This window comes from Myotis myotis, unplaced genomic scaffold (assembly GCF_014108235.1).
Source record: "Myotis myotis isolate mMyoMyo1 unplaced genomic scaffold, mMyoMyo1.p scaffold_m19_p_41, whole genome shotgun sequence".
NCBI lineage: Eukaryota > Metazoa > Chordata > Mammalia > Chiroptera > Vespertilionidae > Myotis > Myotis myotis.
In genome coordinates, this window is record NW_023416348.1 from 1,158,378 (window position 1) to 1,183,070 (window position 24,693).

General features: G+C 68.6%; 1 protein-coding gene across 2 annotated transcripts; it reads left to right on the top strand.

Annotated features, from left to right (window-relative positions):
- The first annotated feature begins 1,058 nt into the window (after nt 1-1,058).
- Nucleotides 1,059-22,528, top strand: ASPG (asparaginase). Of its 2 annotated transcripts, none has more exons than XM_036306443.1 (16): nt 1,059-1,269; nt 7,092-7,200; nt 7,685-7,796; nt 9,814-9,939; nt 10,197-10,280; nt 10,652-10,778; nt 14,278-14,390; nt 14,939-15,121; nt 15,294-15,407; nt 15,920-16,033; nt 17,386-17,481; nt 17,660-17,823; nt 19,874-19,960; nt 21,418-21,517; nt 21,834-21,914; nt 22,322-22,528. In XM_036306443.1, exons 1-16 carry the CDS (start codon nt 1,188-1,190, stop codon nt 22,340-22,342), a joined length of 1,713 nt encoding a protein of 570 aa, XP_036162336.1. In that variant the 5' UTR covers nt 1,059-1,187; the 3' UTR covers nt 22,343-22,528. The 2 variants fall into 2 exon arrangements, with proteins under 2 accessions (XP_036162336.1, XP_036162337.1); XM_036306444.1 differs by having other exon boundaries at nt 10,670-10,778.
- The last annotated feature ends 2,165 nt before the right edge of the window (nt 22,529-24,693 follow it).

The window sequence follows — 24,693 nt, forward strand, 5'->3', positions numbered from 1 at the left end:
GAGCCCAGAATGAGCCCAGACCTCAGACTCCAGCCTCCAGGACTGAGACACGGTCTGTGTATAAGCTGCCCATCTGCCCCCCTGCTGGGGCTGCCAGAGCAAACTTACAAAGACCCCCCCACAAACCGATACAGACCCCCCACAAACCGATACAGACTCCCGGCAAACCGATACAGACCCCCCAGCAAACTAATACAGACCCCCAGCAAACTAATACAGACCCCCCACAAACCGATACAGACCCCCCACAAACCGATACAGACCCCCCAGCAAACCGATACAGACTCCCCACAAACCGATACAGACCCCCGACAAACTGATACAGAGCCCCCAGCAAACTAATACAGACCCTCCACAAACCGATACAGACCCCCACAAACCGATACAGACCCCCCACAAACCGATACAGACCCCCCAGCAAACCGATACAGACTCCCCACAAACCGATACAGACCCCCGACAAACTGATACAGAGCCCCCAGCAAACTAATACAGACCCTCCACAAACCGATACAGACCCCCACAAACCGATACAGACCCCCCACAAACCGATACAGACCCCCCAGCAAACCGATACAGACTCCCCACAAACCGATACAGACTCCCCACAAACCGATACAGACCCCCCACAAACTGATACAGAGCCCCGCCCGCTGGGGGGCTGGTGCCCAGGAGGGAGGCTCCATATCAGTCCGCACGGAGCCTGCGCTGCAGCTACTTTCTTCCTGGCTCTGCCCTGGAGATCCCCTTGGTCCCCTCGGGCTTCCTGGACGGGGTGCAAGGGGCGGGCTCTGCCCATGCCCGGCCCCCATGGAGTGGACACCGAAGGTGGTCAACAGCGCCGGCTCTCTGGGCACCGGGTCCATGCGGCTGCTGATACCACTGTCTGTGGGGCACGAGCCTACGCCCCTGTCACAGGTCCCGGGACCCTGGGATCCCGGGAGCTGAGGCCCCGCCCTCCAGGCCCCGCCCCCGAGCAGACCCCGCCCCCAGGCCCCGCCCCCGAGCAGGCCCCGCCCCGAGCAGGCCCCGCCCCCAGCGAGCACCCCCATCCCCGGTGACCTGGGCGCTCTCCTCCTCAGTCCCGGCTCCCGCCGCCCCCAGAGCCCCCCGAAGTCCCCGGGCTCCCCCGCAGCCTTGCCTGCGCCCGCGGCCCTCTCTGCCCGCTTCCCTCGGCCCCTGCCGGCATGGCGCGCGCGGCGGGCCCCGAGCGGCGGCTCCTGGCCATCTACACGGGGGGCACCATCGGGATGCGGAGCCACCGCGGAGGTGAGTCGGCGGGCGGCAGGGAAGGGCGGCCTCCGGTCGGCGGGACGGGTGGTCCCAGCCGCGGACCGAGCCCCTCCGGCCCAGGTGCCTGCACCTGGAGGGCAGGGGGCGTGCGGCCAGCGCGTCCTGCGGTGCCTGCCCGGCCTGGGGTGGGAGGCGGGGCCGGGCACCCGTCGCCCCTTCCCCCCGCCGACCGCCGCGGGCGCCCCTCCAGGACCTGAGCGCGGTGATGCGGCCCAGCCACCCTGTTGCTCTGAGCTCCTGGCCGCCTGGGGGCTCCGACCCTTTGGGGGAGGCCAGCGTGCAGGGGGCTTGGGGGCTGTGTCTTGTCTGCCTGTGGCCCAGGCCTGACCGGAGTCAGCAGGGGCGGCCGCTCTGTGTGCGGCGAGGGCCGCCAGGGCTCCCAGTCCCAAGGCTGCTGGCCGGGCTGCCTTCGGGGAGGGAAGAGCGTCGCTGTCCGGTTCCGGGCGGCGCTGCGGTCCCGCCGCAGGGGCTGCTCCGGGCGCCGTGACCGGCCTGTGGGGCGCCTCCCCGGGCGGCAGGACAGCCTCAGCCTCATCCTCCAGCCCCTTCCCCTTCCGGCCGTCCACAGGTGAACTGTCCCTCGGGAGCCCCACTTCCCAGGCCCTGTCCTGCCACCTCCCAGCCGCTCCCCCACGTGCCGGCCACACCTGGGGCGGCCCCACACCCGGCCCTGGGCGTCCTCCCCACCCGCTCCCAGCAGCCCCTCTGAGGCCTGCCTCCCTGCCTCCCTGCCTCCCTGCCTCCCTGCCTCCCTGCCTCCCTGCCTCCCTGCCTCAGCGCTAACTCAGCACCCCCCCCACCCCCCACCCCACCAGATCTAACGTTCTCCTTTGCCCTGGCCCGTCCTTGGGCACTTCCTGTCCCTTCCTCCCTCCTTCCCCACGCTGCCCACCGAAGCAGCCCCTCAGCCCTCTGCCCTCTGCCCTCCGACAGTGCTTCCCGGGCCTCAGCCCCCGTTAGTCCATCCACCACACGCGACGGTCACTTCACAGACATCCTTAGGGCGCCCAGTGGCCGGGCCCTGTCGGAGGGGCTCGGGCTCTGGGACAGGGTGCTCTGCATCGCGGCCGAGGCTCCCCGGGCTGCCAGGAGCCTGCTGTCCGCTGCTGTGCCTCCCGCATCCCCGATCTGGACAGTTCGCCGCTGGTGGACGCCAGGAGGGCCGCGCCACACTCCCACCACAGGGCTGCCGGTCCTTCAGCTTGGACCTTAAACCAGCAGCCCCCGGGACTGGGGTGGTCCCAGAGGAGCCTGCCGTGGGGCCGTGGGGCCGCGGGCACCTGACTGCTGGACCAGCCTGTGTCTGGGAGGGCTGGGGAGAGAGGCCACTGCTCCCTCGAGGGCTGTCCTGCCCACTCGTCTGGGGCTGGCCCCCTGGCGTCCCCTTCAGGCTCAGAGCAGCCAGCCTGCCCCAGCCAGCGGGGACACCGGCCTTCTGAGCCCTGGGGTCTCAGAGCAGGCACCCCAGCCTGGCCCACTGGGATCGCGGCGGCAGTGGCAGCGTCTTTGCTCTGAACTGAGGGCTCTGCCCCAGAAGGAACCAGCCACTGGGCACCTGCCCCCGTGCCTCCCGGCCGCTGCCAGACCCTCCCCCGCAGGAGGCAGTGGTGGCCCAGACGAAAGGCCACGGGGGTGAAGGAGGGGAGACCTGAGCCTGTCCCTACTGACCCCCTAGGAGAGAAGCAGCGAGGGCCCCGGTGCCCCTGACCCGCACTGAGGTGTCTGGCTGTCCTCAGACACGGGTGGCGTGGACCTTTCCATGTCCAGGGCAGAGTTGGCCTGGCAGGGGTGGGGGGTGGAGGGGGGTGAACTTGGGACCGCAGGCCCCCCGCCCGGCGTTCCCTCAGATGGTGTCGGTGTCAATGATTAACTGGCCGGGCTGCTGACGTGGGCTCTGCCCCCGGGAGGTCGGGAGGGAGGTGGCCCGGCCTCAGCAAAGCTGTCTGGATCGTCACTGTCGAGGGCACTTCTGCGCCTGCAGGTAAACAGCAGCCGCCAGGGCACACGGCGCGGCCAAGCCGTGCCAAGGTCAGGGCAGCGACGGGGGTGAGGGGCAGAGGAGGGCTTAGGTGCAGCCCCTGCAGGGATGGGCTCTCTCCCAGCAGGTGGGCTGGTCATGTGACTGCTGCCCTTGGATCTTATTGAGGGATCTTTAATGTGTGTATCTGCTTTTATTGCGTTTTAGGGAGAGGAAAGGAGAGAGAAACATCACTGATGGGCTGCCTCCCGCACGCCCACACTGGGGATCGAGCCCGCAACCCGGGCTGTGCCCTGCCCGCGAATCGAGCTGTGACTGTGTAGATGTGTTTGTTTGTTCCCCCACGTCCCGCGTGGTTCAGGGTTCAGGATCCGGAAGAGGAGCCGCACGCAAATGAAAGAGACGAGACAAGAAATAATAATTTGGAAATATTGGGGGGCCAGGCAGGCAAGTCCAACTCAAGGGGAAGGACTTTCACTGGTGCTCAGGCCTCACCAACCTTTTATTGGTTTGGGATCCACCCATAGCCCTTAGGCAGGCAGTTTCCAGTAACAGGCTGACTAGCCCATCAGCAGGGATTTACATAATAGTAAATGGGGAAGTGGCTTCAGCTGCCATTGTCTGGACTAACAGTGGGTGCACAGCCCTGACCTTGCCAGGGCTTCAGGGTCACCAGCCTCCCGGGTTCCTCGTCCACACCTCTCTGCTGGAGAAGACAATAGGCGGCTTCCCACATCTCCCCCTTCTCTTTTCCTTAAAAAATCTTGGAAAGTGAATGCCACCTAAAAGGGTTCGAGTCCTTTTAAGACTTCATTCCGCATTCGCAGACTAGAAATAAACATGAGAACAAAAATGAGACAAGCGATAGTGGTTATGCTGAGAGGCAGATGAATCAGTCTGTAGTGAGTTTCTTTCCGGCCCAACATAGGAGCAGAGGGTGCAAGGGGAGGAGATCTATCCTCCCGGCCTCTCCTAAAGGCTCTAGCAAATGAAATACCGCGCTCCACAAGGGGAACAGTCTGGAGGCACGTTTTTCCCTGCTGCTGACCTTTTTTTCAAGTTCTGACCAACTTTTGGCAAAACATTCAAGATCTAATGTACCTTCTTCAAGAAACCAAGGGTTATGTTCTATAATAACATGCAAAAGCTGTAAGAGATTACCTTCTGAAACTTAAACTCCTTAAGCATGCAAACCAAAAACGTTCAATAAAGTTTCTTACTTTTTAAGCCGAATTCTGCCCCATTCGCCTGGCTAAGGAAACGTTCCCACCCTACTTACAGGTCGTGATTCTGCGGCTGATTGTGGGCTTTGTGTGCAGTGAAATATCTCCCCCCCATACGGTGAATTCTTCCCCACCTTTACGGTGAAATATCCCCCCATACGGTGAATTCTTCCCCACCTTTACGGTGAAATATCCCCCCATACGGTGAATTCTTCCCCACCTTTACGGTGAACCTTCGCTTCTTCGCTCTAGTGAAGTCTTCTCTTCCAGACGTCCCGTTGAGGCGCCAGATGTGTAGAGTTGTATGTTTGTTTCCCCCACGTCCCACGTGGTTCAGGGTTCAGGATTTGGAAGAGGAGCCGCACGCAAATGAAAGAGACGAGACAAGAAATAATAATTTGGAAATATTGAGGGGCCAGGCAGGCAAGTCCAACTCAAGGGGAAGGACTCCCCCGGTGCTCAGGCCTCACCAACCTTTTATTGGTTTGGGATCCACCCATAGCCCTTAGGCAGGCAGTTTCCAGGAACAGGCTGACTAGCCCATCAGCAGGGATTTACATAATAGTAAATGGGGAAGTGGCTTCAGCTGCCATTGTCTGGACTAACAGTGGGTGCACAGCCCTGACCTTGCCAGGGCTTCAGGGTCACCAGCCTCCCGGGCAAGACAATAGGCGGCTTCCACAGGTGACTGCCTGGTTCATAGGTCGTTGCTCAGCGCGGAGCCAGCGGCCGGGCTCATTGAGGGAACCCTAATGACCAGGTATTACACCGATAGGAGAGCTTTCCCGGAAAACAGCTGCTTTGTTTTCCATGCAGAAATTTTTCTAAGAAAAAGGGTTTATGGTCAGGCCTGGGGTTGAGCGCGACGCAAACGATGAGCCGTTTATGGGAAACAAGAAAGTGGAGGAAGCGAAGCCCTTTGTTTCCAGCGCTGACAAGCAGCACAGGTTGAGAGGACGAGAGCCCCTGTGGGCTGGGCCCCCTGACACAGTGGCCTGGGAGCTGGCTGGGCCGGACCAAGCGGGGCTGGACCCGCGGCCTATGCGCCTGGCCGCCCGCTGCACCGGTCAGTGCACCTTCCAGGTGGTGGACACCAGAGAAGGTACTGCCCTGGTCCTAAGGCCAAGCTGTCGGGACACATAACAGGATGGAAACTGGTGCCCTCGGCCCCAAGGGTGAGGAGTGGGGGTCTGAGCTCAGCTGCTGACCCCGAGGGAGGGAGTGGACTGGCCCCGAGCCCCAGAGACGGACCCTCGGGGATCAGGCTAGCGGGCTTCTGGGCTCCTTAAGGGAAAAGATGAGCAGAGGAGGTCAGACAGGTTCGAAGCGTGAGGACTCGACCTGGCGTTGAAGGCAGAGCCAGGGGCCCGGGCCTGGCTGCTGGGAGCTGGAGAAGCCAAGGGTGACGGGTCAGACGCAGCCGGGACAGTGGTCCGCACATGGGACCGGATTCTGACAACAGCCGAGGGAGCTGGGACACAGCCCCCAACACTCCCCGAGCCGCAAGGCAGCAGTGGTGCTGTTTTACTCAGCCCAGACTGGGGCAGTTTGTTACACAGCAGCGGGGACTGATACACCCGGCAGATGCGAAGGCTGGGGCAAGCCTGTCACCTGGGAGTGACCGCTGACCGTGGTCCTGAAGGCCTTACATGTTCCAGCCGAGGATACTTCTCGGTGGGGGTGGGTGGGGACCTTGTCCTTGCTGCTGAGTCCCGGTGCCCAGTGCAGCCGAGCACATGGGAGACGCCCAGCAGAGCCTCAGCGAGGAGTGACTGTGCCCGAGGGTGCGGTGCCTGGAGGGAGCAGTGTGGGGCGGAGGCCTGTGCTGAGGAGTCGTGTCTCCAGGAGGCACACTGTGACCGCTTAGGGCAGGGGTGGGGACCCTTTTCCCTGCCCAGGGTCGTTGGACATTTGTAACGTCACCCTCGGGCCACACAAAATGATCCACTTAAAAAGGAGCCTGCTCTATGAGGTCAGACATTGAACTAATTCACCCCTGGTGCCATGGCGGGGCTGGACGTCCCCACCCCTGTTTTAGGGTTTGCCTAGAACCCGGCGCCCTTTCTGCCAGGGCCTTCGGTAGAAGCATATTTCTGGGGCACGGAGGCTGCAGGCGGAGGCCTGGGCTGGACCCTGGAGGGAGCAGAGGCCATGGAGGGCATGTGGGAAAGGCATCAGGGCCTGGGCATCATGGAGGGCTTCCTGGAGGCAGTGTCCTGAGCTGGGGTGAAGCACCTGACAGGCTGGAAGAGAGCTGGGGCTGAGAACTTCCTGGCAGAGCCAGGAGCGTGTCTGTAGGTGCTCTGTGGAGTGGGGGCAGGAGAGTGGGCATCTGAGAAAGAGGGCACAGAGGGCCAAGGCCCCAGGAGCCCGAGTGGGCTCACCTGGACATGGGGCCCTGGCAGCTGCAGGCCTGTCCACCTGGCCTCCGACTTCCCTGAGGCCCGAGCTCACCTGGGCCAGCCCTGCTTCCTGCCCACACCCCTGCCCAGGCCTGGCCCCCAGCACAGGGCAGTAAATGCCCAACACAGAATGGAGGGGCCGCGGCTGTGGGAGCTGGTGGTGGCCGCCAGCCCCTGACCCCCTCCCCCCCGCAGTGCTGGTCCCGGGGAGCGGCCTGGCCGCCGTCCTGAGGACACTGCCCATGTTCCACGACGAGGAGCACGCCCGGGCCCGCGGCCTCCCCAAGGACACCCTGGTGCTGCCGTGAGTGTGGGCTCCCTCGCGGTGGCCAGGGGGGTGGCCGGCTGTCCGGGGGAGGGCCGTCACTCATGTCCACTCCCACGGCTTTAACCTGACCCAGTCCCCCTTGGAGAGCGCCTCAGACCCCACCCGCTGGGGTGGCCCGCTGGCCCCTCCTCCCACGTGAAGGCCCTGCTTCCCGGCTCTCGGCCCAGCTGCCTGGCGCCCTTCACGGCTGGCAGGCGCGTGGGGAGTCGCCCTCCTGATCACTGACCTTCCTCGGCCGCCACCGCCTCCCAGGCCGGCCTGGCCCAGGCCTCAGGGCTGTGCTCGGCCCTCCCAGCCCCACGTCCCTGCTCCTGGGAAGGCCGGCTGGAGGGAGGGAGGCGGGCCCTGTACTCAGGATGCGAGTGTGGAAGCGCAGACACAGCCTGGTGCAGAGGCCCCGGCTGGAGGGGAACAGGTGGCCAAGGTGGAGTCAGTGGGCACCGCCCTTCTGCCCCCGCAGGCCCGCCAGTCCCGACCAGAGGATCCTCTACACGGTGCTGGAGTGCCAGCCCCTCTTCGACTCCAGTGACATGACCATCACTGAGTGGGTTCAGATTGCCCAGACCATTGAGGTAGCAGGGACTGTGGGCGGGGCTGTGGCAGTGGGCGGGACTGTGCGTGCTGAGCAGGAATGTGCAGTGGAAGGGGCTTTAGCACGTGGGAGGGGCTGAGGTATGGGTGGAGCTGGGATTGTGGGCGGGGCTGTGGGAGTGGGCGGGGCTGTGCGTGCTGAGCAGGGCTGTGGCAGTGGGCGGGGCTGCAGCATGTGGGAGGGGCTGAGGTATGGGTGGAGCTGGGATTGTGGGCGGGGCTGTGGGAGTGGGCGGGGCTGTGGCAGTGGGCGGGACTGTGCGTGCTGAGCAGGGCTGTGGCAGTGGAAGGGGCTTTAGCACGTGGGAGGGGCTGAGGTATGGGTGGAGCTGGGATTGTGGGCGGGGCTGTGGGAGTGGGCGGGGCTGTGCATGCTGAGCAGGGCTGTGGGAGTGGGCGGGGCTGCAGCATGTGGGAGGGGCTGGGACTGTGGGCGGGGCTGCAGTCAGGCAGGGCTATTGGGCAGCGCGCTCTGGGTATGTCGTGGGTCTGCGGTTTCAGGAAAGTGCCAGGCCCTCGGGTCACCTCCCAGCTGCAGGGCCTCTGAGGCCCTTGCCCACCCTCATCCCGCCCTCCCCTTCCCCGTGCAAGGAGGGTAGCTCTTTCCGGTGACAGACAGCGGTTCTGGTTGGTTCATGCGCTTGGTTTGTCCCAGTAGGAACCTGGGTCCGGGTGTGTGGCACCTGCCCGCAGACTGACAAGCCCCACACCTGGCCCTTTCCCCGCTGCCCGCCCCTCGCCCACCCGCGAGGCAGGGCCAGGAAAGGGTGCAGGGCCCCGAGGGGTGTCTTGGCTCACAGCACGCCTTTCCGGAGGCCCGGGCGCCCTCCACCAGCTGTCCTCTCTGTCCCCCGCCCCCCACCCCATCCTGCACGATCCTGGTCCTGGCTCCCGGGGTGGGGGCCCTCCCATCCTCCAGGCCCACTTCTCACTGGCCCCCAGGGGTTCATCACACAGGCTCCCCTTCCCTGGCAGCCCAGGGCCTGGCCCTCAGTCACGGCTTGTCTCCTGCCTCCCCCTTCACTGTGAGCGTCTGGGACAGGGCGTGTGGCTGGGCCTGGCCCTTATGTCCCTGAATGGGGCCACCGGCTACCAGTGGGCATGTCGGGGCCCTTGTCCAGGGCAGTCTCCCTTCCGAGGGGCCTGCGCGCTGCTGAGCACATGCCCACTGTCCTGGCTGCAGGGTCCAGCCAGCCCAGGCAGGGCCTTTGGAGCCAGTCACCTGCCTGTGACCGAGCCCTGTGTGGCCAGCAGATGGCGCCCCAGCCCGCCTGGTGGCTCAGCTCTGCCATCCCCGCCAGCTGCTGGTCTTTCCACCACGGTCCCCTTGTCCCGAAACTGGGCCCCTCGCAACCACTCCGAAGCTCAGTCTTGGCAGCCCTCCAGGAGGTGGTGGCCGGAGGCTGTCCCCGCAGCCACCCTCACTCCTGCTGAGCTGGCCAGGAGGGCTGTGCCTGGAAGGACCCTTCCCCCCGCCCGCCGGCACCTGCCCGCCTGCCTGCATCCCCTGCCTCTCCCAGTGCTGCCTGTGCCTCCGCCCATCGCTGTGCCCATGCCTGGCCCACCCGCTGGACAGCCAGGCCCAGGGCTTGCTCCCCACACCCTCCTGCTGCCCTGGGGCGGATGTCACTCAGCACAGGGCTCTCTGAGCTGGGTTCTGGCCGGTCCCCCACTGACCAGTGTTCTTGGGAGTCCTGCCTGGGCCTCCCCTCGGGGGGACACTACTGGGAAGCCGAGAGGGGGCCCTGCTTGTCCTCGGGGGACATCCACTGACCCCGACACCGTGGGCTCACAGCAGGAGCCAGGGAAGGAGCCGTCCCGGGGCGGGGGGAGCGGGGCCGGGACTCCAGCCTGCCCAGCCGGCCTCAAGGCCAGGTCCCCGGCGCCCACCCTGCCCCGCTCTGTGTCGGGCCCTTCCCGTGGCCGGCGGTGGAGGGGAAGGCCCCCACTCCCAGGAGGAGGCCGCAGCCGCCGGGCTGAGCGAGCCGCCCTCCGCAGACACGCTACGAGCAGTTCGACGGCTTCGTGGTGATCCATGGCACCGACACCATGGCCTTCGCCGCCGCCGCGCTCGCCTTCGCGCTGGAGAACCTCCAGAAGACCGTGGTCCTCACGGGCGCCCAGGTGACCCGGGGCCCGTCCTGCCCGGGGCAGCGAGGAGCGCGGTGCCCTCGGGACCAGGGGCTGGGCTGGGCAGTGGTGAGGTCCCTGTGGGTGGCAGGAAGGCAGGCGGGAGCTCCCAGTGTGGGACCAGCGGGGGCAGCGAGGGGAAGAGCGGGCTGGGCCAGTAGCATCAGCAGGGGCGGTTCTCGGGGGGGCAGGGCCGGCAGACCCTGCTCCCCCAGCCTGAGCCGCGGCCTTAGCTCTGTGCGCCTCCCCAGGTGCCCATCCACGCGCTGTGGAGCGACGGCCGCGAGAACCTGCTGGGGGCCCTGCTCATGGCCGGCCAGTACGTGATCCCCGAGGTACCCCACCCCCCACCCCAGGAGGCAGGGGCTCGGGTCTGAGGGCTGCCCGCACCTGTGATTGACACGCATGTGCGCCGTGGGAGAGGGAGGGAGGGAGGTCGCCCACGTGGCCTCCGGGCACGCCGTAGTCTATGGGTTTCCCTCCAGACCTGGCGCCTTTCTGGTGCCCGTGGGTGAGCCCCCACGAGGCAGACAGAACCCGTGGTTCTGAGCCGGCCGTTCCCTCCTCAGCATCTGGCCCGGGCGCGTGGGCCCAGGAGTCATTCATGAGGTTCCCGCCCCCCACATGGCGGGGGGCCTTCACGGAGGGGCGGTCGGGCCCCTGTCACCCGCTGCCCCCGCCTCCCCCCCCACCCCCCCGCCCGTAGGTCTGCCTGTTCTTCCAGAACCAGCTGTTTCGGGGCACGCGGGTGACCAAGGTGGATGCCCGAAAGTTCGCCGCCTTCTGCTCCCCGAACCTGCCGCCGCTGGCTGTGGTGGGCGCGGACGTCACCAGTAAGCGGTGTGCCGGGAAGGGGCCATGGGTGGCGGGAGGCGCCTGCGGACCCTGCAGGGAGCTGGGTGGAGAGACTGGGCCGGGAGCACCCACCGCCCCTGAGCTGGGACAGCGCAGTTCGGCTCTGCCCCGGGGCAGGGGAGATAAGGGGGGGTTTGGGGGGGGGGCGGGGGGATCCCGGGCCAGGAGTCGGCCGGAGGAGGAGCAGGTTTGGGGGACTTGCCTCTCGTGTGCCCCCCAACCCCCCGCCAGGTGGCCCCAGCCCAGGAGGCCCTCTCAGAGGCCACGGCTCCGCCATGCACCTTGGTCCCAGGGCCCTTCTCTCTGTCCCCTGGGCCTGGCAGGCAGCCTGCACCCCTTGTCTCCAGCAGGTCATGTGTCCTGACCTCCGGGGAGGACGCCCCACTTGCTTTGGTTGTGGGAGCTGCTCGACCAGGCTGCTGGGCCGAGCTCAGGGCCACCGAATGGCCCCGAAGGGTCCCCTAGACCTGCAGGCCCGTGGTGTCCCCCACTGTCCGGGTCCGAGTGGGCCTGGCCAGTGCCTCCCCTCCCCCCCACACCCAGGCAGCCCTCCTGGGATAGGCCAGAGCGTCCCCAGGCCCTGTGACATGTGGGTCCTCCCCAGGGGCCTGGCCACCCCGGCCCTGGCGTGTAAGGGACACCCCAGCCGCTGTGCCTGTGCTTCCTGGCGGAGCAGGGGCTCTGGAGCACCCGCCCCGCCCCGCTGTGGCCCCTTCCTGGGGGCGCTGGGCCCTGGGGCCTCGCTGCGGGTGGGGCCGCTTCTGCGGGACACACAGGACCAGCTCTTCTGGTTGGTCCGCCTGCCTGAGCGTCCGGCCCTCGGAACAAGGAGGTGGCCTCGCCCACACGGCCTCTGCCCCTGCGAGGTGGCGCCCGTGGGGTCTGCACGGGGGAGCCCTGGAGGCCTAGGGTGCAGTCCTGCAGGGACGGGCTCTTTCCCAGCAGGCGGGTTGGTCGTGTGACCCTGAACTCCCCCAGAGCCTTCAGATCTCAGGTCAGGACACAGCTGTGGGGTCAGGCACAGTGACGGGCGGGTCCCTCTGCCAGGGGCTCAGGGCGTCAGGGCAGGAGGGCCCCATGGTGGGACCGAGGTGGAGAGGGGCAGGGCCACACGGGGGGCATTGACTTGGCCCCGAGCCCCGACTCCCATTCCCGAGTTCTGACCTGCACCCCACCGGGCCCACCCCACCCATTCCCTCATTCCCTCTGGGGGGCCTCCCGGGGGAGTGAGGCCCAGAACATGTCAGTGCACCTCACGCCTGTGCAGCACTCCCAGGACTCTGGGGGCTGGGGGAGGGTCTTCCTGCTCGCTGAGAGCTGGAGCAATCCAGGGGGCTTCCTGGAGGGGGTGGCACCTATGCTGGCGCTGACAGAAGGCCTGGCTTCCCTGCCCATGCTGGGTGGTGGCACTCAGCCCCTCCTGCCTGTGTGGGGAGACCCAGCCCAGCTGAAGAAGGAAGGAGCAGGGACCCTCCCCCGTGGGGGCTGAGTCACCCCTTATCTGGAGCTTAGGAGTGGAGCCTGGGGGGTGAAGCCTGCTGGCGGGCATAGAGGAGGGTGCTGGGTCCTGGGCCCCTGGCGGGGTCTCGCCAAGCCCAGGCAGGCCACGGGCACAGGACTACCTGCTCTGCCGGCCCAGAGGCTCGGCGGGTGCAGGGCTGAGGCTGGCCCCAGGGAAGAGGGCCCGGAGCCCCCAGGCCCAGGTCCCTGCTGGCTTCCCACCGGCTGGGCTGCGTGCGGGTGTGAGAACCCGGCCTCACCCGCCCAGGCCTGTCCGGTTTGGCAGCTGCTGTTGAGAAACAGGGAGCTCTGCCCAGGCCCAGGGTGTGGCTGGCGGGGCCCTGGGTGGTTGGGGTGTGGGCACGGCAGCCGGAGGGCCCCTCCCCGGTTCTTGTGTTTTCACTGCCCTCCCAGAGGTCCCGCAGGCGGCGGGCAGGGGGCTCAGGAGACAGCCGTGCGGGTGGGTGCGGGGGTGCTGCGGGCCTGCCCCGCCGGGTCCGAGGGGGCGGCCAGCCCCTGACCCCCCCGGCTGTGGACTGCAGCTGTCCAGTGGCCGAGGCACGTGGTCCACACCGGGCCCCCAGGAGGCCTCGTCCTCTCTGGTGGTGGGCAGCGCGCCTGGCCGGGCGGGGACTTGGCCCTGTGGGCTCAGGGGGTGGCGTCTGTGGGGACGTGGCCATCTTTGTCTCTAAAACCCTCTGCAGCCATAACCCCCTTGTGGAGTCAGCCCCCACCTGCCACTGTCTTATCTGCTCCCCACCTGGGGCCAGGGGCCCTGAATTAAAGGCCCTCTGGTTGCTGCCCTGGCCCCGGGGTCTCCTAGCCTCTGCCCTCCTGGCCCCTCCCGGCTGCCCACCCTCCAGTGCCCCCTGCCCCCTGCCCCCCAGCTCCCCGTGAGAGGGCAGCGTGTCTGGAATGTCTCCCAGGTCGTTATCACGTGTGAATTGCTCTGGTGGGTACAGCGGGCACAGAGGCTGACACCCACCCCGTGGGGGCGGAGATCCGAGAGCCCCGTCCCCTCCAGCCCCTGCCCTGACTCTGGCAGCCGCGGCTGGGCTCCCCCCCTGGGCCTCTGTGTCCTGGGATGGGCGGGCCTCTTGGTGTCTGTGCCCGGGATGGGCTCTAACCCCAGCCAGGCTGCCGGGCCGAGAGGGGCTCCCGCTGGGCACCGGGCTCCTGGGGCTCGCAGGCTGGACCTGCTGCCCAGCCCCTCGCCCCCGGGGACCCCCATGGTCGGTCCTGGTGGTGCAGTGGCCTTTAGACTGGAGACCCCGAGCCTCTGCATGGCGGCTTCAGGGGTACCAACCCCAACCATCTGCCCCTCCACCCACAGGGCTGGGACCCCCGTCACCCACCCTGCCATGGGGAGTGGTGGGCACACATTAGGCCTCTGAGGCTTTGGGGTGAATCCGATGGAGGCTGTTTTCCCCAATGGGGAGGGGTCCAGAAGACTCATTCATTCACTCACTCATTCATTCACTCACTCATTCACTCACTCATTCCTTCACTCTCTCAGCTGTGGCAGGTAGGTGCCCAGTAGGGGCAGGTGAGGCTGTCTGTTCTGAGAAGGCCACCCCGACTTCCCCCGGGGTCCCGGGCAGCAGACTTTGCTGGGGATCCTGCGGCTGGCCCATCTTTTGTGCCTCCTGGCCTTCCCACCTGCTGTTCCTCTGCCTCAAATGCCTTCCCCCACCACCACCTATGCAGCCGCAGCTCAGGCAGGCCCCAGCCCAGGGTCCTCCTCCCCCCTGGGCACTGTGCCCCAGGGACCTGGCACACGCCAGGTATTGGTGAGCCCAGGGCTGGGCGTCAGGAGGGCCCAGTGGCCGGGGGACGCTCAGGGCTCTGGAAATGGCGGGGATTGGCGGAGGGCCGGGGGCAGGCGGGGAGCCAGCAGCACAAAGGGCTGAGGAGCTGGGCTGGGGTCTTGGCCCGAAGGTGGCTCCCTGGCCCCACGCGGCCCCTCTGCCCCCACAGTCAACCGGGAGCTGGTGAGGAAGGCGCGTGGGCAGGCCCGGCTGGCGGTGCACAGCTGCATGGAGCGTGATGTGGGCCTGCTGCGCCTCTACCCTGGGATCCCTGCCAGCCTGGTAGGTCCCGCCAAACCCCCCCCCCACCCGAGTGCCCTCGCTCCCCTGCCCCCGGGGCTCCCCAGTGCAGCACCAGCTGGCCCTGCCCGCCTGCCCTGCCGTCCTGCCCCCGCTGCACATGCTGCTCGCCTCCAGAAGCCGGCCTCAGGCAGGGCGCCCCTCGTGCCTGGAGGGGGTGTGTCCTGGGCTCGGGTGGGGGACCTGCACCCTCCCCCCTCCTCGGGGCTTTGGGGCCCAATCTCACCTTTTGGGGATGTGGGCTTAGCTGCAAGGCCTTCCCCAAACCCCGGCTGCTGGGAGCCTCCCCGTGTGCGGGCGGCCGGGCGGGGGGGCTAGGCCGGGCGGGAGGTGGGAGCCCCCTCTGACCCCTTTCCCGTGGCCGGGGCATCCCCACACCGGCCACAGCCGCGCGCACACACAGCAGGGGCCAGGGGCCCGCTGGGAGGATGGGTGGAGCGCCCGCCACGCTGGAGCTGGAGCACAGCGGCAGCGGCTGCCTCTGGCCGGTCCCCCAGGACGCCCAGGCCTCACACCCTCCTGGCCCGCAGGTCCGGGCCTTCCTGCAGCCGCCCCTGAAGGGTGTGGTCATGGAGACCTTCGGCTCCGGGAACGGGCCCACCAAGCCTGACCTGCTGCGGGAGCTGCGGGCGGCGGCTGCGCGCGGCCTGCTGATCCTCAACTGCACCCACTGCCTGCAGGGCGCCGTGACCTCGGACTACGCAGCGGGCATGGTGGGCAGGGCTGGGCCTGGAGCGGGTGGGCGAGGGCACCACCGCCCCTCCCCCCTCACCGCGCCCCTCTGAAGGCTGCGGTGGGCATAGTGGGGGGCCGGGGGGGCTGGTGAGGGCACAGGGCGAGCTGGGCTGGGACCCACACCAGTTTACCGCCGCCCCTCCCCCACAGGCCTCGGCGGGAGCTGGCATCATCTCGGGCTTCGACATGACGTCCGAGGCTGCCCTGGCCAAGCTGTCCTATGTGCTGGGCCAGCCCGGGCTGAGCCTGGACGACAGGAAGGAGGTGCGAGCCCCTCAGGCTGTGGGCATGTCAGCGGGATCCTGAGGGCGGGCTGGGGTGTGATAGGGCAGACGGGGGAGGGGGGTCGGGGGTCGGGGTCCAGGGCTGTGTCTGTGTTTGGAAAGGGGGCAGGATATGGGCCTCCCATGTTGCAAAGGGACCGCTCTGGGGCCCCGCTCCCCACCCTTTGCCGACCCCCCACGTGTCCTTTCACCTTCTTGGGGAGCCTGAGGTCGGGCACACCCAGAGGCTCCCCAAACTGCCCCAGAGAGTCCCTCACACCCCCCAGGCAGCCCCAGGCACAGCCACCCTGGTTGGGCGGAGGCCTGGGCCTTGGACCTTGGGGACCCTGAGCAAGGAGGGGTGGAGGGCGGGCTGGCCTGCAGGGCCTGGTGCTCAGGCTGACCGATGGAGCCCGAATGGAGGAGCCGCAGGCCCAGGGCGCCCCTCACTGCATGTCCACGGGGCGCTGGCCACGGGGCTGAGTCGAGGCCTGCCCTTCTGTGCTCCCCCAGCTGCTGGCCAGGGACCTCCGGGGCGAGATGACGCTGCCCGAGGCGGACACATGCCGGCCCTCCCCTCAGAGCAGCCTGGGACTCGGGGTGGCCCAGCTCCTCAGCCTCAGCCAGGTACGCCCGTGGGGGCGGGTCTGCGGGATGTGCCTGGCGCCGGCCACCAGGCACGGACCCAGGTCCCCTGTTTCCGAGGTCAGATCCACAGCGGGAGGGTTTGCGGGTTCATGGAGCAGCGAGGGAGGAGGCCAGGGAGCGGGAGAGCCTCTGCAGCCTGTCGCTGGTGGGACTGTCGCTGGTGGGACTGTCGCTGGAGGGACTGTCGCTGGTGGGACGGTGACGCTGGAGGGACTGTCGCTGGTGGGACTGTGTCGCTGGTGGGACTGTCGCTGGTGGGACTGTCGCTGGAGGGACTGTCGCTGGTGGGACGGTGACGCTGGAGGGACTGTCGCTGGTGGGACTGTCGCTGGTGGGACGGTGACGCTGGAGGGACTGTCGCTGGTGGGACTGTGTCGCTGGTGGGACTGTCGCTGGTGGGACTGTCGCTGGTGGGACTGTCGCTGGAGGGACTGTCGCTGGAGGGACGGTGCCAGGCTGCTGTCGGTGCCGCTGTGGCCCTGGTGCAGGCTGCCTCGTGAGGTGGGGTCCTGGGGGCTGGAAGGCAGGGGCTCCAGCTCAGCGGTCTCTCAGGCTCTGAGCACGGGCTCCACCGGGTGAGGCTTTAGGCCCCACGGCCCGCCGGCCTCGAGCTCTCTCTCCTCCCCCTTCTCGGCCGGGCTGCCGGGACCAGGAAGGGCAGAGGAGGGGGGCTGGGGGCCAGGTCTGCAGGGGAGGCTGGGGCCTCCCTGTGCCCCTTCACACACCCGACCTCGGGTGAAGTGAGACCTGGCGTGGGAGCCTGGCAGGAACAGAACATGCACCCAGGGTGGCCCTGGGTCACGCCCGGTGCCTCAGTTTCCCCTCAGCACGGCAGGGGTGTGCGGACCTGTCATGGGAGCTTTGGAGCTTCAACTGCGGTTCCCCTGGGTGGTGGTCAGATGAGGCCGGATGCGTGTGGCCTGTTATTTGGGTGGCTTTGTGGTCAGGCCCGGCCACAGGTGCGGGCTGGGCGTGGGCTGGGCGTGGGCTGAGCCCGGTGCGGGGCTGCCTGGCCCGGCCTCTGCTGGGACCCCCGGCCTCTGGCATCGGGTGAGCTGCTAGATAGCCCACATTCCTGGTGCTGGGGCTCTGGGATGTGTGGAGCGGGCTCTTTCTGGGGCGGGGGGGCTGACTCCCTCCCAAGAGCCCCGAGTCCCATGGTCACATGTTCCGGAAGGTGGTGCAGGAGGCGGGTCTCAGGGGCAGGGGCCCTGGGCACAGCTGGTGAGGACAGAGTGGGTGGCAGCGTCCCGCCCTGGACTTGCTCTGGGGGATGCTGAGAACCCCGGGTGAGGCAAGGTCCCAGATGCTCCGTCCCCCCTCCCCCGCAGGAGGCGGATGCTGTGCGAGATGCCCTGACCCCCAGCCTGGCCTGCGCCGCGGCCCACGCCGGCGACCTGGAGGCCTTGCAGGCCCTGGCAGAGCGGGTGAGCCCCCGGGGGTGCGACCCTGGGCCGGGGGGGGGCAGGGTGGTCTTTCTGGGGCTCCATCGCGCCCCATGCCGGGCCCCACCCCGGGGCACCCTGCCTCGCCTGTCCCTTCCCGGTGGCCCACCTCACCCTGCCAGCCCTTCCGCAGTGGGGACATGTCCTTACGTCACCCCAGGGCAGCGACCTGAGCCTGGAGGACTTTCAGGGTCAAACCCCGCTGCACGCGGCCGCCCGGAGGGGCCACACGGCGGCGGTGAGCCTGCTGCTGCGTTGCGGGGCGGCCGTGGACGCTCGGGACCAGGAGGGCCTCAGCCCCCTGCTGCTGGCCGTCAAGGGCAGGTACCGGCCCCGCGCACATGTGGGCAGGGGGTGGACCCAGCTACCTCCGGGCGGGGCAAGCTCTGGGCCGGCTGACGGTGCCAGGCGCCAGGCTGGGTGGGCACAGGTGCCCTCAGACAGGCTCAGCCTGCCCGGCGGCGGGAGGAGTGCCTCCGAGGGGGGCCCACACCCTGTTTCTCAGAGGCAGGGGCCCGGCCGGGGCGTGTTTGGGGTGCCAGTGGGGTCTCCTCGAGGGAGGGGGCAGAGGACACCGGGTGGAGAGGCAGTGGGGTGTCCTGCCCGGCGGCAGGGCCGGAGCCGGGGCCTCCGGACACGCTGCCGTGAGGGGCTGCACCTGTTGGGCTGCCCGGTGACTCCCTCCCGTGGTCAGGCGGGCGGGCCGTGGGCCTGAGGGTGCCGCCTGCCTTCTCCGGCATCTCCTCGCCCTCCCCAGGCCGGCCTCTCTCTGGGGCCGCCCTCACCTGCCCTGACGGACAGTCCACACCCGGGGGTGGTGGCCCTGAGGTGACAGGGCCGGAGGGGCTGGGCAGGCGCTGTGGCTGCCCAGGAGGTGGGGCAGGGCCGGCTGGCGTCCGGCCCCATTGCCCGCGTGTGCCCAGAGCAGCCCCGGACGCAGCTGTGTGCGCGTCTCTGTGAGCACGCATGAACACGTGTGTTGGGCAGTGACCTCAGCGTTGCTCTTCACCCCTGGGAAGTCTTCCTCCTCCCAGGGCAGAGCCAGGCTTGCCGTGTCCATAGCCCTGGCCCCCCCTCCCAGCCCCCCTCCCAACCCCCCTCCTGGCCCCCCTCCCAGCCCCACTCCCAACCCCCCCGAGCCCCCCTCCCAGCCCCCACCCCGGCCCCCCTCCCAGCCCCCACCCCGGCCCCACCCTGGCCCCACCCCGGCCCCACCCCGGCCCCCCTCCCAGCCCCCCTCCCAGCCTCCACCCCGGCCCCACCCTGGCCCGGGCCCCTCAGCATTCTCTGGGCGGGGTGGGGGGCATGGGGCGTGCTTGCGGGTCCTGAGTTATCTCAGGGAGGGGCTCTGGAGTCTCAGGGCAGACAGTGAGGGTATGGGGCCTGGGCCCCCAGACTGTCAGGGCCCAGCCCTGGTGCCCTCCTCCACTGTGCGCCCTGGGCAGGGTGCATCCCCTGGTGAAGGGTGAAGGGCTCCACCTCCTTCCCAGGCTCCTGTGAGCACGGAGCCCTCAGCACAGGCCTGGCGGTGGGCGGTGGGCGGTGGGCAGAGGGCAGAGGGCAGAGGGCGGAGGGGCCTTCAGGGTGGACCCCAGTGCCCAGCGATCTGGCTGGAGCTCACAGGGGTGGGGATGGGTAGCACATGAGGTCACCCCACCTGGGGCCCACCCTCCTCCCCACCCGCGCCCGGCTGTCACAACACCCCCCAAACCGGTCTCCCCGCCTCCTCCCCCTGCCCACCCTGCTGTGCCCTGGGGTGGTTCCGCAGGCTCTTGGCAGCGTGGGGAGGGGGAGGGAGGGCTGGGGTCACCCTCCTTCCAGCCTCCTTGAGGGGAGGTGGCCGTGGGGTTCTGGTCGACCTGGACACTGTGGGGGGGGGGGTGTCTCCACCCTCCACTGCAGCGGCTGGGCTGCCCTGGCTTCCCGAGCTACACCCACCCACCTTCCCGTGGCCGGCTCAGCCCGGCTGGCCCGGGACTCGGCCTCTGACACCTGTCCACACCAGGCCTGCTCCCCCCAGCCCAGCCCACGTTTGTCCCCTCCCCATCCCAGGGGCAGAGTCCACCCCATGGACTCCGTTTCCCCAGGCCCAGCACGGCTGGGGTGGGTGTGCCACGGGGCGGGCAGCTGGGCCTGGGGACTGTCCCCCAGGCAGGCTGTCCCAGGTGCTCACAGGGGTGCCGCAGCCCCAGAATGGGGGGCAGGGAGACCTCGGGGGGCGAGGCAGGAGCTTCCCAGGGGGCTGGCTGGCCCGCCCTGGGGAGCCAGGGTGCCCTGGACTTGCGGGGGTGTGGGGTCTGGTCTGGGGCAGGGGGCTCTTGTCCTGAGCGCAGGCCCGGAGCCCCGCAGTGTCTCAGCACCCCCTCCCGTGCAGGCACCGGGGCGCCATCGGGCTCCTGCGGGCGGCCGGGGCCTGCCTGTCAGCCCGGGAGCTGGAGGACGTGGGGACAGAGCTGTGCAGGTGAGGCCTGGGGCCGGGCAGGGAGGGAGGCCTGTGGGGGGGCGGCTCGTGGGGGCTTCGGAGCACCATGCCCGTTGCCAGCATGACTGACCTCCCAGCTGCCCTGCGCGACCACCACAGCCAGCCTAGGGGACAGGCACAGGGAGGGCAGGCCTGGAGGTCCCCGCTGAGGGTGTGGGTGGCTGCGGAGGGCAGGCCAGGGCTTCCTCTGTCCCTGGGACCCTCCCCAGAGTGCCCAGGCCCCGTCGCTCACCCCTGAGCCACCAGCAGCTCCCGCGACCGGCCGGGCTGCCCACAGGCTGGCCTGTGGGCGGTGGAGGCGGGAGGACGGACGGGGGCAGCGGCGAGGACAGCAGGGTGAGGCCTGTCCTGTGTGGCTGGGTTGGGGCGCTGGCCGGGGCTGGGGTGTGCTCCCCTGAAGCTCAGAGCCCGGGCCCAGGGGCTGAGATGACGGTGGGGTCTTGGGACGATGGGCGGGGAGTGAGGAGGGGCGAGCTGCCTGCTCACAGGGAGAAGACCCCCAGCTCTGCCCCCTCACCCACACCAAAGCCCCAGCTCCCCTCCAGCCCTGGCTTCAGGGTCGTGGGGGTCACGCCTGAGGGCTAACGGGCCCTGCCCCCACCGCTCTGTCAGGGAGGAGTGTGTGCTGGGCCAGCAGATGGGGGTGGGCCAGGAGGGAGGGGCTCGGGCCGAACCTGTGCGGCCGCCCACAGCCTCTGGTCTGGATTGAGAGGGACTTCTGGTGCAGGCTGCACCCGCAGGTGGGCCTTTTTGGCTTCCCTGACAGATGGGGAAACCGAGGCAGGGAGCGGTCAGGTCAGCCAGGTCCCAGAAGGGATGGTGGGTGCACCCAGAAGTTACCCAGCACCGCCGTGGGGACTGCTGTGGGTTCCTGACTAGGAGGGGGTCACTAGGGCCGCTTTGGGGGGCTGCCCACACCCCCAGGTCCCAGAGCTGGGGGTGGGCTCCTCCAAGAGGGCAGGGGTTTGGGGGTTGCCACCCGCCACCCCCTCCTCCAGGGCAGGCAGGCACCTCCGTGAGCTGCCGGGCTCACTCCGTCCTGCCCCTCCTCCCCCGGGTCTGCCTCAGACTCTCCTGGCCCCACGGGCCCCGCCCAGGGAGAGCGTGTTGTGAAATGTGAAACTGGCACGCAGCTCTCAGCACGGGGTGTGTACGTGTGCCCGGGCCTGCATGCCCGTGTGTGCGTGCTCCTGCGTGTGCGTGCGTGTGTGTGTGCGTGTGTGCACCCCTGACCTGAGTCACAGGCACCCGCTCTGGGTGAAACCAGACCCAGGCCGCCACTCCCGCCTCCCGCCGCCTGGGCCGGCCCGGCGCTGCTGGGTCAGCTGTTTGGCGTTGGCTCTGTACCAACGCTGCCGGCACCTGAGCAGGCAGGTGGGCTGATGGCCGGCCGGCGCCCAGCAGGCCCTGACGGCCCCCCTTGGCTCCCCTCCCAGGCTGGCCTCCAGGGCGGACAGCGAAGGCCTGTGGGCGTGGTGGCAGGCAGGGGCTGACCTGGGGCAGCCGGGCTACGATGGGCGCAGCGCCCTGCTCGTGGTGAGTGCCCCCCGGGCTCCAGGACCACCGCCTCCTCCAGGAAGGCCTCCCTGAAGCTCCGCAAGCCCCCGTGCCCCTCCCACAAATGCCCACACTCTCCTGGTGAACACGCTTCACACTTGGGGGCCCGGGGGGGAGGGGAGGGATGACCCCCTTCCAGTGCCGGAGCTGTGGGGGCGAGAGTGACACATGGGCCCTGTGTGCCTGGGCGGGAGGAGGCGGGGCGGGGGGCTCCTGGGCTGGGGAAGGTTGGGTGGAGGCCAGGTGGCTGGTCAGTAACCCTTCAGCAGCTCCTCCCTCGGGCCCCCTCCTGCAGGCAGAAGCCGCTGGAAACGTGGAGGTGGTGACTCTCCTACAGAGCCTCCAGGGTGGGGCTGGGGCCCCAGCTCCAGGGCCGGTAAGTCCCCCCAGGCAGGGCCGACCACTCCCAGCTGTGTGGCCGGACCGCAGCGTGGGCCAGAGCCTCTCCTGTGGGCGGGCACCCACTGTGTAGGGGGAGGTGAATGTGCTGGTGGGAGATGGGAGCAGTCAGGGAGGGCTTCCTGGAGGAGGGGCCAACTCAGATGCCTCTGCTGCGTGTCCTGCCCGTCCTGACCCACTTACCCCAGGGCCCCCCTGACCGGGTGCCCCCCTGCCTCCCCGGCAGTGCTGGCCAGCCCCCCGCCGCCAGCCCACCCGCACTCCCCCCGCGGCCTCGGGAAGATGCGAGAGGCTGGTGGATGTGTCTGGGCCTCAGGGGGCCCCTCCCGGTGAAAGCCCGGGCTTGTCCGTCCGCCCTGGGCCTCAGCAGACCTCTCTTTTCAGGAAGTGCTGCCTGGTGTCTGACTGAACCGTCTGCTGCGGCATCAGCCATCCCTCCTGTGACCTGCAGGGGGGATCGCGGGCACCCCTCCCTGTGGCTCTGACTGGTGCCCCCGCTGCCAGGACTCTGTCCGTCCTGTTCCCGAGACCGGCCTCGTGTCTGTGCTGGGCGCGTGACAATAAAGTCTCAGGGACACTCCCTCTCGGGTCCCCGGAGCCTGTGCGTGGGTCTGTCTGGGGCCCCGCGCTGTGTGTGTGTGCATGCATGTATGTGTGTGCATGTGTGTGTGCGTGTGTGTGTGTGTGCATGTGTGTGTGTATGTGCGTGTGTGTGTGCGTGTGTGAGTGTGGGGGGGTGGGGTGGGGAGGGGCGAGGCCCAGGCGCTGGCTCACAGGGTAGTGGCCAGCACCCCGGGTGAGACACTGAGCCAGCCTGTCCCGGGCAACGGGAGTGTGCGCCAGGCCCTGCCGGGAGGGCCAATGGTCCCCTTTCCCCACTCCCCTGTCTCCCCACCTGCGGGCTGTTCCCTCCTCCAGACCTCTGCCCCATCCCCTCCATGGGAATCCTCATTCTTAGAGCTTGGAGTCACCTCCTCCAGGCAGCCCCCCACCCATGCGCGCTCCCCTCTAACTCTCCTGAGGGGTCGTCTCTCAGGTCCTCGCCTGCCTGCTGCTACCTGGGGGCCCCTGCAGTGGGCCAGCCCTTCCACGGGGTTCATGCCAGTCCCGATCTGCCTGGGGCCCTGACTCACTACTCACTGTGAGCCCCGCCGGCCAGGCCACCTGCCTGGGGAGCCAGAGGGGGTGGCCTGTGCAGCCCTGGTTCCGGGTGGGCAGATGGCTGCCCTCCCCCGCGCCCCCACAGGTGTGAGGTGGGCGGGCAGGCCCAGGCCGTTGGGCAGCTCCGTCCTCAGAGGCCCAGGTGGGACTGAGACCAGGCATCTGGTCCCCAAGCTGGTCCTCTGTCTGTCTACGTGGTCCAGTGGGGTGGGCACACCCCAGGCTCGGCCCCACCTGTGACTCTGCCTGGGTTGCCCGGGGGGTCCCTTCCCCTCCCCCCCCACACCCCCAACCCCTCCCTGATGGGCCTGAGGAGCCGGGGGCTGCCTCCTTCCAGGTCCCCCAGCACCTGGCACCTCTTCAACTACCCATAGGAGGGTTCTCGGCTGTCTGTCCGTCTGTCTGTGCCCCCGGGCGGAGAGCCTGTGCCCTGTAGGTTTGGGGCAAAAGCATGAACTCAGAGCTCAACCTTGGCACCCACCGTGCAGCTGGGGCCTCTCCCAGGTGGGCCAGGCTGGGGGCGGCACCACCTGCGCCCCAGGCTCCTCAGCCTGGTTCCCAGGCCCGGCTGGCCGCCGCCCAGATTCTCACCCAGCCTCGGGTGTGCCAGGGCCTTGCACAACCAGTGACACCACGTGGGCACGGTGGGTCCTGGGCCTCTGCCCCACACCTGATGGTGGGGTGTGGGGGCCGTAGGGGGGGAGGAGGGAGCCCTGCTGCTGCTGGGGGGCTGGGACCCTCAGAAGGCTGGGGGCGGGCAGCCAGACAAAAGCCAGGTGGGGGCTCAAGCTGGGCACCCGTCCTCTCGGCCCCCCCCCCCCCCCCCGCCTCTGGCCCTGCTCCGAGGGGACTGGGGAGGAGGGATTGTGAAAGCCGCTCCTGTCACCCCACAGCGCACTGCCCGCCCAGAGCAGGTGCCGGCCTGCTGGTGCGGGACCCTGTCCTGGGATGGGTCCTGCCAGCTGAGACGCCCACTGTCCTGCGTGCCCACGGAGGAGACACTGCCAGCCGGCCCTTCTCCAAGTGGGTCACGGATGTCAGGGGCGGCTCGGCCAGCAGATGCAGGCGCTCCCCCTCGCCCCCAGGGCCGGCCGGCTGACCCTGTTCTCGGGGCCCCACACTCCGGGACACAGAGCCCTGCGGTGAGCGGCCCGGGACCAGCCCGCACCTCAGGAAGCTGGGGGAGTCGCAGGCACAAGTGGGAAAGTTCCTCAGGCTGTTTTGTGTCCGGAGCCAGGCCAGCTCCTCCGAGAATCCCCGAGTGGCCCCGGGTTCCAGGCTGGCACGCAGGACACCGTGGCATGGGGCAGCCCCGCCCAGGACAATGCCGCGTGCAGCTTCTTTTGTCCGAATGCCCGAGGGGCCCTGGCCCACCCCCTTTACAGCTGAAGACTCGAGGCCCAGTGTGCGCGCAGGGTCCCACGCTGCCCGTGGCGGCTGGCGATGCACCCGCCTGGCACTGACCGGGGCAGCCTCCTCAGCTCCTGGACGTGGAGTGGGGCTGGCCTGAGACAGGGAGCAAGGCCTGGCATGGCGAGGGCGGGGTGAGCGTGGGAGGCAGCCAGGGCCCCTCAGGGTGCCCGAGGGACCAGCCT